The 16,648-nt window shown below is 44.0% G+C and overlaps 1 protein-coding gene across 1 annotated transcript in view; it reads right to left on the bottom strand.

Moving 5' to 3' along the window:
* LOC115462508 (C-X-C motif chemokine 11-1-like) overlaps nucleotides 1-8,746 on the bottom strand; it is a 28,674-nt gene extending 19,928 nt beyond the window's left edge. The window contains exon 1 of the mRNA XM_030192501.1: nucleotides 8,437-8,746. Within this exon, the coding sequence (XP_030048361.1) occupies nucleotides 8,437-8,494 (58 nt within the window). The 5' untranslated portion in view covers nucleotides 8,495-8,746. The remainder of the gene's footprint in view (nucleotides 1-8,436) is intronic.
* Nucleotides 8,747-16,648: the final 7,902 nt, after the last annotated feature.

The raw sequence follows: 16,648 nt of genomic DNA, 5'->3' as shown, positions 1-16,648 counted from the left end.
AATACACATTAAAAAGTTAATAGAAGATTTTAAGTAAATGCAAGGGGAAGCCAAAAATGCAAATAACTGCCCCATTGTTAAATGTGCATAAAAACACACGCAAACATTAACATATGATTCTGCCACAGAATTTTAACCACACCACCAGAGGTGTAATTAACTGTTTCAGGGGTGCAGTAATGCAAATTAACATGTGATTCCAGCCACATCCCCATTTTGCTCTAAACCATTACCAGATGTTCCACCATTAGTGCAAGCTAAAAATTTGCCTTCGGTGCATGTTAATAGCAAACAATTAGTGGAGTTTAAGTAAAATGGCCTATACTTTAACAAAAGCTGATGCACCTAGAGCATCGCTGCCCTTCCCTTACTGTGCTTAGCAGGAAGGAACCCCCCCCCTCCACCTCATGGCACACTCACCCCTTTTGTCTGCCCCAAACCCCCTCCCCATGGCACACTCACCCTTTTACTCTGCCCCAAACCCTCCATTCCATGGCAAACTCACCCCTTTTGATGTCTATGTATCATGCAGTTTCATTTGGTTGACCTTAGCCCTTCTTTTGAGGAGCCTGATGTAGCTGTGTCCCACTCCTGCCATCCCCAATCCTGCAAATCAGCACTTTCTTCCTCATCTGCTCCTCCCCCCCCCCCCCCCCCATGTTTACCTGTAAAGGCATATTTTTCCCCTCCAGAGGTTGCTTCCAGCAGTAGCGTTTCACACACCAGTGCTTGACCCAAAGCCTTCCTACTGCCGCAGTCAGTTCCTGTGACATGGGTTGAACGCGGCAGTGGGAAGGCTTTGGGAGCGGTGCCAGCAGTGGTGTGTGAAACGCTACCACGCTGGAGGGGAGAAAGATGCCTTTACAACAAGTAAACATGGGGGGAGGGCTTAGCCACCAGACCACAAGCGGGTGTGAGAGAGGGATACACTCTCTCTTCCCCTCCCCCACTAGCTATGGCACAAAAGGTCACATCACTTCCTCCTCCTGCGCCCAGAGGTGCCCAGAGTGGCCCATCCAAATGCTGGAGATTTACCACCGCAATGCTGGAGACTGAAGGCCAAATGAGTGAGATTTTTCTTGCAAGCCCCAGTCATGTCTAAAACTAGTTCTGGCAGATGCATAAACTGACATATTCCAACAATAAATAGAAAATAAAATTCTTTTTTCTACCTTTGTTGTCATAGATACCAAGGGTGGCCCATCCAGAAGAGTGATATGTACCCAGGGCCGCCAAGAGGGGGGAACAGGGGGGATGAAATTCCCCAGGCCCGGGCCTCCAGGGGCAGGGCCTGGCGCCGCCACCGCAGTCCGGTCCACCTGCCCTCCGTCGCACCCTGGCATTTAACATAAGCACCTCCTCACCTTCGAAAGCGCAACAAGCAGTAGCAGACCACTCCTTCTTTCCATGTCCCGCCCTCGCCTGACGTAACTTCCACGAGGGCGTGACATGGAAGGAAGGAGTGGTCTGCCGCTGCTTGCTATGCTTTCGAAGGTGAGGCACTTAAGGTCAGTGCAGAGGGCCCGGGGGTGGAGAGAGGGCCCGGCCTGGTGGCGGGTGGCGGGAGGCCCGGCGACCTCGGGTGGGGGGGCCCCGGGGGTGGCCTTGTCCCGGGCCTGGCCCAGTCTCTCGGCGGCCCTGTATGTACCACCCCAATAAGTGAAATTGAAAGTCAGTGAGTGAGGTTTTTCTTGCAGTGCATTCAGTCTATAAATTTGACTCAGAACTTTTGAACCAAATCTTCTTTAATGCAAATCAAACAAAAGAAATATGACTTACAGTTAGATGTGCCGAACAAAAGTCTCTGCCTTGCAGACTGAGAGTCTGTTCTCACCAGCTCACCCTGTAACCAGGGAAGCCAGGAAATCTCAGCACTGGCTGATAAGTAGATGCTGTCAATACTTTTAAATGGTAAAAACCTGGTCGTTTACAGTAGCTTGAAGGAGGAGTATGCAACACGTACAGCAGAGTTAGATTACAGTTCTTAGAAACCTATGCTGCAGTCACACTTTCAAACCCCAAAAGAAGAGAAGAAGGACAGGCCAGGGCCGGTCTTAGCAAGTGCGGGGCCCTGTGCAGACCAATTTGATGGGGCCCCATCCTAGCCCCGCCCTGTTCCACCCTAGCCTCGCCCCCACCCTAGCTCCACCCCATTGATAAGATTATTCCATTTAAAAAAAAATTTTTTATTTATGAAATTTCAAATAAAGACAAATGAAGCTAAACTTGTACAAAAAAACTGATTGACATAAGCACAATGCTATCATGAAACCTCCCCTCCCCAGAAATTATTCAGTTCAAGTCCACTACAATTAGTAGTTCCAATTCCCATAACAAAGGAGAATAAAGGAAATCTGATCATTTCTATAGATCACCTATTACGGAATCTATAAATCACCTATTAGGGAATCATATAAATAACAAATGAGAAATATTGAAGTAAAATAAACAAAGAAAAAAATTAATGATTGAAAAGATTCATTCGCTCTTTTTCTATTTTGAACAAAATAACAGCATGTCAGCATACAAAAAGAATCCAGAGCCTGGACTTCTCTTAATCCTCTTAACTATTGGGCTATTCCTTCACTCCATAAAAAAAGAAAAACCACCAATAAATAGCAAAAAAGCATTAAGATTCATGATGAATCTTAATGCTTTTTTGCTATTTATTGGTGGTTTCCTTTTTTATGGAGTGAAGGAATAGCCCAATAGTCTTTAAAATTGAGAAACAGTATAATAGAGAGGGAGGAATGAAGGGAAAGGCCTAACGGAAATGAGCAGTTAGGCAACATTATTGACGAGAGTCATCAGGTTCCATTCACAATAATCAACAAGACGACCACTTAATTTAAAAAGGTTCCTCTTATAAGAAAAAAAGCTATATACATTACCTTGCCTTAATGGCACAAACTGTAGCCCTCTCTGTTGCTCCACTGCACACACTTGCTCGTACCACAGCGATGGCTCACCTTGGACCAGGCTCCAGCTTTTCCCGTTCAGTGACTCCCGCCCTCGCGGAAACAGGAAACATCTCATCAGAAGGCGGGGCATTGAGCGGGAAGTGAAAAGCTGGAGAGGTGAGCCATCGGAGTCGCTGCAACTGTCTGTCACCAGGGCCATCGCTGGTTCGCTGCAAATGTCGGGGTCCGGTCCAGGGAGCTCAGCTGACAGCGGGCCCAAGCGGGGGGTGGGCGCCGGTGGCGAGAGCGGAGCAGCCGACTGGACGAGCGGGATCATGATGCGCATTGCGGTCGTCCGAGTGGAGGTCAGAGGCAGAGTTGAGGCGCGCCGCACGGGGCCCCCTTAGGCGCGAGGTCCTATGCGGCCACCTCTGCCTAAGACCGGCCCTGGGACAGGCTACAACCCACATACACAGGGGCAAAAGCCTGCCAATAGGAAAAGTCCCATAAGGCATAGGGAACTGGGACATGTGCTCAGGTAAAACCTATTACAGAGCACTGCAGGAAGACTATTTGTAGTCCAAAGGCACTTCCTGCCTTTCTTAAAGGCACAAGCAACGTAGACAATTACAGGCAATGCAATCTGATATAACAATGTCCAACATATACATATAAAAAATAAACAACCTGCCTTCATGAATATGAGGGCAGAACAAAAGTAGCCCTTCTTCTTCAGATCAGAAATGAGCAAATATTGACAAATATCAGAATATATAAGTGAAATATAAAATCATTCCAGTGACAGTCTCACAGGACAACAGAATGCTAACAGACAGGGGACTGTCACTGGAATGCTTTTATGTTTCACTTATATATTCTGATATTTGTCAATATTTGCTCATTTCTGATCTGAAGAAGGTTTACTTTCTAAAGCTAATCAAAAATGTATTGTTAGTCCAATAAAATGGTATCATCTTATTTTCTTTTCTATGTTTTATTTAAAAGTGGACTAACACGGTTACCACATCACTTTACTCAAGCACCTAAACAGAAGCATAGAAACATGACAGCAGATAAGGGCCAAATGGCCTATCCAGTATGCCCTTCCTCAGCAACCACTATCTCCTCCTTTCCCTAACAGAACCCACGTGCCTGTCCCATGCTTTCTTAAATTCAGACACAGTCCTCGTCTCCACCAGGAGGCTATTCCACACATCTTCCACACTTTCCGTGAAAAAGTATTTCCTTAGATTACTCCTGAGCCTATAACCTGTTAACTTCATCCTATACCCTCTCATTCTGGAGTTTTCCTTGATTTGGAAGAGGCTCATCTCCTGTACATTAATGCCACAGAGGTAGTTAAACGTCTCTATCATATCGCCTCTCTCACGCCTTTCTTCCAGAGTATACATATTGAGGTCTATAAGTCTGTCCCCATACGCTTTATGACAGAGACCACTGACCAATTTTGTAGCCGCCCTCAGGGCCGACTCCATCCTGTTTATATCTTTTTGTAGGTGCGGTTTCCAGAACTGCACACAGTATGGGGCCTCACCAGAGATTTATACAAGGGCACTATCACTTCTTTTTCCTTGCTGGCCATTCCTCTCCCTATGCACCCGAGTATCCTTGTGGCTTTGACCGTTGCCTTTTCTGGCCACCTTAAGATCATCAGATATGATGGCAGTAGTTGGGCGTGAGCATTTACACCAGCTTTTGACAGGCATAAATGCTCGTGCCCAAAGATAGGCATGGAAATGCAGACACTATGCTAGTGTTTTATAAAGGATGCTCACTGCTGAGCAACCTTTACAGAATTCATGCTTAGCATGGATCATCTATTTGTCTAAAACCTGAGGTGGTCAGAGTATCAAGGAAGACATGATGCTGCTCAGTAAATAATTGTGAAGAAGGGTCAAAAGAGATATTAAAATATCCCACTATACATAATCTTGTCAAGTTCACTGGGAGAGATATGGAAGGGCATTTTAGATAAAACGTCTAAGTCCAATTTTGGACATTTTGCTAAAAACATCCAGAAACTGACTGGTGAACATAACCATTTTTGAAGCTAAATGACGTCTATCATCTAGGCTTGAAAATTGCCTTTATCGAGACATTTTGTGCTCAGTGTGGTTTTTTTCGGGGGGGGGGGGGGAATTTGGGGGAAAAAAAGATTTCCAAGAGAAAATCGCCCAAAAATCAGTTACTGGGATAAGTACATAAGTACATAAGTAATGCCATACTGGGAAAAGACCAAGGGTCCATCGAGCCCAGCATCTTGTCCACGACAGCGGCCAATCCAGGCCAAGGGCACCTGGCAAGCTTCCCAAACGTACAAACATTCTATACATGTTATTCCTGGGATTTTGGATTTTTCCAAGTCCGTTTAGTAGCGGTTTATGGACTTGTCCTTTAGGAAACCGTCCAACCCCTTTTTAAACTCTGCTAAGCTAACCGCCTTCACCACATTTTCCGGCAATGAATTCCAGAGTTTAATTACACGTTGGGTGAAGAAACATTTTCTCCGATTTGTTTTAAATTTACTACACTGTAGTTTAATCGCATGCCCCCTAGTCCTAGTATTTTTGGAAAGCGTGAACAGACGCTTCACATCCACCTGTTCCACTCCACTCATTATTTTATATACCTCTATCATGTCTCCCCTCAGCCATCTCTTCTCCAAGCTGAATAGCCCTAGCCTCCTTAGTCTTTCTTCATAGGGAAGTCGTCCCATTCCCGCTATCATTTTAGTCGCCCTTCGCTGCACCTTTTCCAATTCTACTATATCTTTCTTGAGATGCGGCGACCAGAATTGAACACAATACTCAAGGTGCGGTCGCACCATGGAGCGATACAACGGCATTATAACATCCTCACACCTGTTTTCCATACCTTTCCTAATAATACCCAACATTCTATTCGCTTTCCTAGCCGCAGCAGCACACTGAGCAGAAGGTTTCAGCGTGTTATCGATGGCGACACCCAGATCCCTTTCTTGGTCCGTAACTCCTAACGTGGAACCTTGCATGACGTAGCTATAATTTGGGTTCTTTTTTCCCATATGCATCACCTTGCACTTGCTCACATTAAACATCATCTGCCATTTAGCCGCCCAGTCTCCCAGTCTCGTAAGGTCCTCTTGTAATTTTTCACAATCCTGTCGCGAGTTAACGACTTTGAATAACTTTGTGTCATCAGCAAATTTAATTACCTCGCTAGTTACTCCCATCTCTAAATCATTTATAAATATATTAAAAAGCAGTGGTCCTAGCACAGACCCCTGAGGAACCCCACTAACTACCCTTCTCCATTGTGAATATTGCCCATTTAACCCCACTCTCTGTTTTCTATCCTTCAACCAGTTTTTAATCCACAATAGGACATTTCCTCCTATCCCATGACCCTCCAATTTCCTCTGTAGCCTTTCATGAGGTACCTTGTCAAATGCCTTTTGAAAATCCAGATACACAATATCAACCGGCTCCCCTTTGTCCACATGTTTGTTTACTCCTTCAAAGAATTGAAGTAAATTGGTCAGGCAAGATTTCCCCACACAAAAGCCGTGCTGACTCGGTCTCAGTAATCCATGTCCTCGGATGTGCTCTGTAATTTTGTTTTTAATAATAGCCTCTACCATTTTCCCCGGCACCGACGTCAGACTCACTGGTCTATAATTGTCTGGGGGCGATCATTCTTATAAAACTGGCCACACAGACATCCCAGCACAGCAGTGGGGACAATCTTGGGGGCACTGCAGTGGACTTCATATAAAAGATTCAAGGTATACAGTATGTCTCACCATAACCCCCTTATATTGTATGGTGAGCCCTCCAAGAACAGAAAAATATCTACTGTACTTCACTGTACACCACTACAATAGCTCTCAAGCTTGCAGGTGTCACCTATATGTAGGTACAATAGATATTTAGTAACTTTTGGAGGGATCACACATTCCACCACAAGTGTACTAGTTAGAGTGGGATATAAACCTGGGTCCCCCTTTTTTTACAATCCACTGCACTGACCCCTAGGCTACTCCTGGGATCTGCTTGCTACTGTAATAGGAATGATCACTATATCTGAAGCTGTCATACAGCTTGGTATGTACTGTCACTGTCACATCTTAGAAGGGGTGGGAAGGGTTCTGTGACCACTGTGAGAGTACTACTACTACTACTACTTAACATTTCTATAGCGCTACTAGGGTTACGCAGCGCTGTACAGTTTAACAAAGAAGGACAGTCCCTGATCAAAGGAGCTTACAATCTAAAGGACAAAATGACAAGTTGGGGTAGTCTAGATTTACTCAATGGAGGTGTAATGGTTATCCCGCTGAAGGTGACATCGAAGAGGTGGGCTTTGAGTAAGGATTTGAAGATGGGCAGGGAGGGGGCCTGGCGTATGGGCTCAGGGAGTTTATTCCAAGCATAGGGTGAGGTGAGGCAGAAAGGGCGGAGCCTGGAGTTGGCGGTGGTGGAGAAGGGTACTGAGAGGAGGGATTTGACCTGTGAGCGGAGGTTGCGGGTAGGAACGTAAGGGGAGATAAGGGTAGAGAGGTAGTGAGGGGCTGCAGATTGAGTGCATTTGTAGGTAAATAGGAGAAGCTTGAACTGAATGCGGTACCTGATCGGAAGCCAGTGAAGTGACTTGAGGAGTAAGGGGGGTTATGCCTTAATCCTTCCCAGTTGTCATTTAGGGCACCTTTTGGTCACTTATTTGTGAATGAAACAAGCCTAGCCAAAAACATCTTGATTTTGGTCCTAGATGTTTTCATTTTGTTCCATTATTGCAGAAAAATGTCTTTCTTTTGCTGCTGCCCATGTCCCACCCAAAACCCACCACATTTAAAGTTGGAGAAAAACATCTAAAATCAGGGTGTTGAAAATCGCAACTTGGATGTTTTTGAGAGAAAAACATTCATCTGCCACCTTATGACATTTTTTAGATGTTTTTTGTTTGTTTGTTTTGAAAATGAACCCCATGATAACATCCAAGAATAATGAACAGTCTGTCTAAGAAGCCCAGGTGGGCAAAAAGGCTCAGATAGAGCAATACAAGAATTATTCAACAGATAATTGCTGGACTATTGTTAGACATGTTAATTTTAAGAAACTCAAGCTGTGAGCGATGTCATCAGAACCCCTCCTACACATCTGTTATCCCCGCAAGATCATTCTCATGAAAAATGTGGAGGACAACATTGTTTAACTAACATTAAATCAAATTCTTCTTACCAAGATGTGACACACAACAAGTCTAGAGACAAACTAATAATGAAATCATATATATGTACAGTTTTTTTTAACAGAGTGTACATTAACCAGTGCAATTTTTAGAAAATCTTCCCCACATACCGTGTGCAGCACTCTTCAAACCAATATTGGATCGCCCTATCATAAAAAAAAGCCAATAAATTCCTAACCTGTAATATAATTAGCACGAGTGTTTGCTTTCAACAGTAATAGCAAAAAGTGAGAAGGCAGCCTGAGAAGTTTGCAAAAAATGTAGAGAACACATAGAAGATGAGTCCTACCTTCAGCGAGAGTGACACAGAGAGAAATCACAAGGAACAGGGTAGCAAACTTGCCCATAGTTCTCAGCTGTCTTTCTGGTGGTGCTGTTGAGGAAAAGGCACTTCAGGAATGGATGGGTTTCTTATGCATGCATAGTATAGATCTAAGATTATCCTTATTTTGCATACTGTGTTAACAAAAGCTTTCTTGTCTATTTAATGGTAATGTCTCCATGACTCCAGACAATTTCTGGCAAGAATTTTACATACAGAAGAATTTCCCTTTACAAAAGCTCCCTGATAGAAAATCTCCCTCCCCAGGAGAAAGCCCCTGTTAGTTGCTAGAATGACACAACTTTTGTTTTTGTTTTCCATCACTACTAGCAAATGTGTTCGTTTCCTTTTCTTTGCTACATCTAACTAGAAAGTGAAAGCTACCAGTTTTGGCACTTGAAATAAGTCAGATGACTTCCATCCATGAGCAGAACAAGTAATAAATCATAATAGAGAATTAATTAATGTCTCCTAGATCATGCAGGGTATACAGTCCACACACACTGGATGAAGTCCTGATCACAGAAATGACTTTGACGCTCCACTAAGCATGTCCAGGATGTCCAAGAGGAAATGCTAAACAAATATTTCTGTTCCTTGCTCAGGGAAGAATATCTAGAGAAGGACTACAGATGATTGACAAAGGCATATAAGGGAATGAAGAAGATACTATACCTTTCATGGAAATAAATGTTTATGAACAGCTTGCAAAGCTAAAAATGGACAAAGCCATGGGGTCTGATGAGATATATCCCAGGATATTAGGAGAGCTTCAAGAGGTTCTGGTGGCTCCTCTAAAGGATGTGTTTAGCAGAGACTGGAGAGGCTTAAGATGGTTAGGGATGGGCTGATGTAGTCCCTCTTTATAAAAACGGTAACAGAGAAGAGGTGGGCTAATATATGCGCTTAACATTCTGCAAATGTTAAGAAGTCCTCTCTTAAAAGAAGTGTGATGATCTTGTAGCACTGATGGACAAGAATGCAGAGTGTGGAAGACACTTGGGCAGGTTGATCTATGATATTTTTAAGGTGGCATCAAGAGACTCTGCTATAGTTATTGGCACCTGCAGACTCTCATAGGTAAGGGCCTTAGTCTTAAGGTCAGATATAGAGGAAGGGCTCGCCGTCATACCCTGAAAGAGAAAAAATATCTTTGGGGATCAGATCAAGAAAGTGTTGAAGTCAACTAATAGATGCTGTTCTATACTTCAGATCCTCTCTGCAACCACTTCTGTCCTAGCCATTATCAACGAAGTTTTCTAGTGGGATGATAAGGAGACACTCCACCAAAAAGGAGTTATCCACTACATCCCAATCAACAACAGGGACTTCATTCTCATCCCAAACAGCAGGAGGCCTCAAAACCACAGACAGTTCCCCAGCCAAAACCTAGGATAGTGTTTTGACTCTAACCAGAAATGTATAGCCATTATTCCAGTGTCTATTCCACAGAATCTTCCAGTGGGGAAGATGGCCGGTATAACTGATAGCCCCATATAATATCAGACAGTAAGGTTTTGAGTATAGTATAGAATGGATACAGACTTCATTTATTGGAAAACCCAACAAATTGTTCATTGAGAATGGAGTACAAAGATCAAAGTTACAGGAGAGGCTATACTGTGAGCAGCTCTGTGATGCTCATGGCTACAACTTAGAGCGATTTTCCAGCACAAGCAAAGGAAAAGAAAAGGTTTGGGGATATCTTTTGCTACTCCAGCACCATTCAAAAACCAGAGTACTATACCTTAAGCTTCTCTGCCAAATGCCGGCGTCAGTTTGGATCTGGGATCTCCTGATTGTTGGGGCACTGAAACCTCATTGAGCTGTGCCTTCTCCTACTGAGAATAGCACCAAATGTAGCAAGTAGCCAGTTGGGAGATGTGAAGAGCAAAGTGGAGAGTATGCTAACATCTAATACAGTGTGACTGACCCAAATCATCTGAAGTGTGGCAGGGATTGTTGAGCTCAGAGGAGAGAGACAGAAGAGCCAAAGCTGAACTGGGGAGGAGCAATTCAATGGTATGAGTGGGGGAGCTAGTGGCTCCATTTCTGAGCAAGCAAATCACTGTAAATCTAGAATACGTAGCAGAGAAAACTGAAAAACTAAAGAATAACACATCACCAGGACTGGATGGTATTCCCTCCACAGTTCTGAAGGAACTCAAACATGAAATTGTTAATCTGTTAATTATAATTTGTAATCTATCATTTTGCTTTATTAAATTTCTTCTTACACTTTCCATATAGGTATTTAATGACATACCAAGATGCTAACTATGAGACTCTTTTACTGAAAAGCATTGTCCTTAACGCACAGTTAGCATACGCTAACAGGCTACCACAAAATGCATTAAAGAGTTTTACAGTATTTTCCCTGTTTATGCATGGTAACCCATGAATTACCTATTTTGAAAAATATTTTAGAAGGGGGTATATCATGGACGGAGACTAGGCACTCCCGTGCTATCCAGCTAGCACATTAGGATTCGTGTGCACTAACTGGATATTGCAGGATTAACAAGGTAGCACTTATCACTTCCTAAATAGGAGGCAGTAAGTGCTCCAGCATTAATTTTTGCAGGTACCATGAGCTAATGGTAACATTAGTACCCGATTTGAAGAAAAAAAATCCCTGCAAAAATGCCACGTTAATTTTGGGCTTGCTGTTTAGGAAAGCTCCGCGTTAGAATGTGCTAAGCCCAGATTTTACTGCACTTAAGGGGTCATTTACTTAGCCGCAGTAGCGCGTTTTTAGCTCGCGGTTGAAATCAGCTGGTGGTGAACGCCAAGACACCCATTATATTCCTATGGATGTCTCGGCATCTTTACCAACAGCTGATTTCTACTGCGAGCTAAAAATGCTACTGCGGCTTAGTAAAAGACCCCCTTAATATTCCTTCTCAATAGGAGGTGTTTCTGATGAATATATAATGGGTACCTATTTTTATTCTGATTTATATTGGATGGCAGAAGGGGTAAAGGGAGGAATAACTACAAAAAAAAAGCATACACAAATCCTGCTAAACTCCACAATGTACTAAATAATTGACCAGCACCCTCAACAGAGAACCACAACAGAGTATAGCCTCAATGTTAAACGCTCAAAACAGCAAAGATTTCTAAATATAAGGCTACAGCAATTATAAGCCTACACCACTGGATCAGTCCAATATAAAGTGGAGAGAAAAAAAAGCACTTCAAGGTATTAAAAAAACTCCACTAATATTCAAAAGTGCACACAGTCCACAATACAAAGAGGGGCATAATCGAACGGGGTGCCCAAGTTTTCCTGAGGGCGTCCTCGCAGGACATCCCCGCGAAGGGGCGGGGAAACCCGTATTATCGAAACAAGATGGGGGGGCCATCTTTTGTTTCAATAATACGGTCGGGGATGCCCAAATCTTCACATTTAGGTCAACCTTAGAGATGGTTGTCCCTAGAGATGGTCGTCCCCAATTTTTGGCAATAATGGAACCCGAGGACGCCCATCTCAGCATTCGTAGTACACTGGCCCCCTTCACATGCCAGGACACCAACCGGGCACCCTAGGGGGCACTGCAGTGGACTTCAGAAAAAGCTCCCAGGTGCATAGCTCCCTTACCTTGGGTGCTGAACCCCCCAAAACCCACTCCCCACAACTGTACACCACTACCAGAGCCCTTAGGGATGAAGGGGAGCACCTAGATGTGGGTACAGTGGGTTTGTGGTGGGTTTTGGAGGGCTCACATTTACCACCACAAGTTTAACAGGTAGGAGGGGATGGGCCTGGGTTCGCCTGCCTGAAGTGCACTGCAGTACCCACTAAAACTGCTCCAGGGACCTGCATACTACTGTCATGGAGCTGGGTATGATATTTGAGGCTGGCATAGAGGCTGGAAAAACTATTTAAATTTTTTTTAGGGTGGGAGGGGGTTAGTGACCACTGGGGGAGTAGGGGGAGGTCATCCCTGATTCCCTCTGGTGGTCATCTGGTCATTTAGGGCACATTTTTGTGGCTTGGTCTTAAAAAAAAAAAGGAACAAGTAAAGTCGGCCAAGTGTTCCATAAGGGACGCCCTTCTTTTTTCGTTATCATTCGAGGACGCCCATGTGTTAAGCACACCCCAGTTCCGCCTTCGCTATGCTTCCGATACGCCCCTGTGAACTTTGGTCATCCCCGCGATGGAAAGCAGTTGAGGACGCCCAAAATCGGCTTTCGATTATGCTGATTAGGGCGACCCTGGGAGAAAGATGCCCATCTCCCAATTTGTGTCGAAAGATGGGCGCCCTTCTCTTTCGAAAATAAGCCTGAAAGTGAAATAACATAGTCCACATAATGGTTATAATGGCGACTCCAAGAGAAGAATTATTGTAATGGTCTGAAGAATCATTTAACAACAACATCTTATAAAGAACTTCTATCATCCTCTTGGTGCACAGCATGTAAGTCGACAAGGGTCCCTCATTGTGCTAGTGCTGCATCAGTATAGCTATTTTTATGTTCTTATCAGGGGTATACAAATAAGAGTCCTTTTACTAAGGTGAGCAGAAAAAATAGGCTGAACTAGTATAGGCGCATGTTTTGGGCACGTGCAGATCCACCTTTTAGCGTGCCTGTAAAAAAGGCCTTTTTAAAATTTTTGACAAAAATGGACGTACAGCAAAATAAAAATTGGCGCACGTCCATTTTGGGTCTGAGACCTTACTACCAGCCATTGACTTAGCAGTAAGGTCTCATGCAGTAACTGTGTGGTAATCATCTACGCACGTAGAATGACAATTACTTTCCTCCACATGCAGGAAAATAAAAATTATTTTCCGGTGCGCATAGCGGATGTACGTAAAATAATGAAATTACCACCCGGGCCTCACGGTGGCTGGGCGGTAACTCCAAATTGATGCACACTGGGTGCACGTAGGTGTCTACGCAGCTTAGTAAAAGGGCCCTGAATGTTCAGTGCTGGCACCTATCTTGGTAACAGCATTGAGTATCCACGCAGTTGGCAGCCTGCCAGGAACTGCCCATGTGATACCTGGATAGCTAACCAGGTATCACATATTCAGGTAACTTAACACTGAATATTGTCAATACCCAGGTAGTTTCCAGGTCCACCCTAATACCACCCCCAACCACCCTAGCACTAACCAGATAGTACCACCGTGGTCTCCATGGATTTTCAGTGACGCTACCTGATTATGTGCCGCTGAAAATCTGAAGGTCACCCAGCCAGTGGGAAATAACCATGTAGGAACATCTCCTACCAGAGTACCTCCTGCCGAATATCGGCCCAAGCATCTTTAATATGATCCCTGAAGAAGGGACCTATGAGGTTTAAAACCTCATGTACAACCATTTGGATAATTTGTACATTGATCAAGAAAAAGAAAATTTCAGAGTCTGCCAAGAATCCCAATCAATGAAGTGTAATTTTTAGTATTCTAACTGATTTTTTGTTATATGAAGAAAGATAGTGAAAGGCTAAATAATATTGAACGAGGAGTGGAAGACTGGAAGAGAGCCAGTAAGAGTCTCTTGATAAGAAACTGGCAGGACATGACTGTGTAAGAAGCAGCCAATATGGTTCCTCCCCTTCACTCTTCCAATGTATTGGCATTTCCAGTGTGATTGACAGTCAGGGCCGGCCTTAAGCAGGGACAACAGGGATGGCTGCACAGGGCCCCGCTTTGCAACTGGCAGCAGACCAACAGTTAAAGTTTCTTTTCTCTTTCCATCTCCTTTTCTCTCCCTCTCACTCCCCCCTTGGTAGCGGGGCTCTTCAGCACTCAATACTCCTCCCACTCTGCTGGCCAGCACTTACATCCACCTTGCCTATTGGTTTCATTGGAGGGGTGGGGGTGGGGGCACCAAACTGGTCCATACAGGGCCCTGCAATTGCTAAGGCCGGCCCTTTTGACGTTGATTTTTTAAATTCTTCTCACAAGGCCAGCAGAATCTTAGTAAAACTAGTGTCCTATGTTTATACAGGATTATTCCTGGGGTGGAGAGAAGAAAAAAGGGCTCAGGTGGAGCCCATATGGGCTTTGCGTCCCAGGTTTTTTAAGTACTTAGTGATGCTTCTGATACAACATCAGGAGTGTGATTTTTAAAACCACTTCTGCAGATAAAGCAGTGATTTACATGCATAAATAAGATTTGATATAATTGCATGTCAAATATGTGCATGATGTTATGGGTGCACAACCTATGTGCATGGAATTTTGTCCAGATTAAGTTGAGACACTCCTAGGGACAGGGCTGGAGAGAGGTTTACATTTATTTGCTTATTTCTGAAAATTTAGGGGCCCTTTTACCAAGCGGCGGTAAAAGATGGCCCCTGGTGGCATCAGTATGCGTGGGATTGCCGTGCACCGAGGCCACATTTTGCCAAGCGGGTAAAAGTGTTCTTTTTCCCAGGAGGCAGTAAATGACTGTGCAATACTTAGAAAAGTGGCACACAGCCATTTACTGCCGGACCCCTTAACACCTCCTATTTAGAAGGCGGTGGGGGCTCCACTATTACCGCTAGGCACGCCTACACCCCGGCTGCCAGTGCTAGAAAATAAAAACTATTTTCTAGTGCCAGAAACGATGCACAGCAGACCTGGAACTACCGGCGGAATGGCCAATTCGCCACACATAGCCCCGGCGGTACTCCTACTGCCTTTTAGTAAAAGGGTCCCATGGTCACGCAGATATAAATTCACCCTGAATGTTTGTGCTTGGTACAAAACAGGCACAAATGTGAACATATGAGTTCCCTGGAGTCATTTTTAAAATGAAAACCTACGAAGGGAAAAGTATGCGTATACTTGTGTATATTATTCATTTATAAAATTAGCTCCCTAATGCGAAGAAACATTATCTCAGCTATATGTGAAATTCCTGAAGCAAAGATTAGAGCCCTGTTTAAACATTTTCAGTGGCTACAAAGCATGAGCGTGAATCCTGATTTAATAACATATGGGGAAGCAGCACATAGTGAAACTGCTGAAAAGACAAAAAAAAAAAATTCCAGACACCATAAAAATAAACCCAACAAATCCGGTGAAAACAGAAGGCCACAGCGTAAAAAGAATGTGTTGGTTTCATTTCTCACTCAGTAGGGATCTGCATTCATTCATTCATTAACAGAGCTATGTGTATATCCAGTACTTAGATTTAACTGCACATTAAGCACTTGATTCAGCAAAAGTTTATTTTTCCTCTTCTAGACATAGAATTGTAGAGGATGATATTCAGCCCGTGGCAGTACGTTGCTAGCAAGCCACTTCCAGCCACAGACTGAAATAACCCTGACTCCCAGCACTGAATTTCCGGGTACATCCACTGACTTGGAAATTAACCGGACACCGGTCGATATTCTGACCAATGCCCAGTTAACTTGGTGCATAAAGCCTTTGCGCTGTCCTAACGCTATGCAGTTACATAGCCGATTAGCGAACTGAATATCGCCACTAACCAGCTAAGCTGCAGCTCTGTCCACAGCCTACCCCTAACCTAGCCAGTTAGGGAATGGCCAGTTAGCAGGGAGATTCAGCGGCACTAACCAGTTAAGTGCTGCTGAATATCCCGATAGCCCCACAAAAGTGATTTAAATGGCCAGGAGCCTCTCCTGCTGTTTAAATCATTTTGAATATCTACCCCTGTTCTGCCCCCTGCAGCCTTATATGAGTCTTAATTGCATAGATAGCTCTAAAACTAACTAACTTCCGCAAATCTCTGAAGACTTACCTCTTTGACAAAGCCTATAACGAGAACCCATAACTAACCTCAACACAGCACCTTTCAACTTCAGGCAGAATGTATCTCTCCACAATTACTTGATCATGTATACTCTGGAGGAAAGGAGAAACAGGGGTGATATGATACAGACGTTCAAATATTTGAAAGGTATTAATCTGCAAATGAACCTTTTCCGGAGATGCGAAGGCAATAGAACGAGAGGACATGAAATGAGATTGAAGGGGGGCAGATTCAAGAAAAATGTCAGGAAGTATTTTTTCACGGAGAGAGTAGTGGATGCTTGGAATGCCCTCCCGCGGGAGGTGGTGGAAACGAAAACGGTAACGGAATTCAAACATGCGTGGGATAAACATAAAGGAATCCTGTTCAGAAGGAATGGATCCTAAGGAGCTTAGCCGAGATTGGGTGGCAGAGCCGGTGGCTGGAGGCGGAGATGGTGCTGGGCAGACTTATA

Source organism: Microcaecilia unicolor, chromosome 2, assembly GCF_901765095.1.
Source record: "Microcaecilia unicolor chromosome 2, aMicUni1.1, whole genome shotgun sequence".
NCBI classification, from domain to species: Eukaryota; Metazoa; Chordata; class Amphibia; order Gymnophiona; family Siphonopidae; genus Microcaecilia; species Microcaecilia unicolor.
Note: the sequence above shows the minus strand (reverse complement) of the source record. Positions and strands in the feature narration are given on the sequence as shown.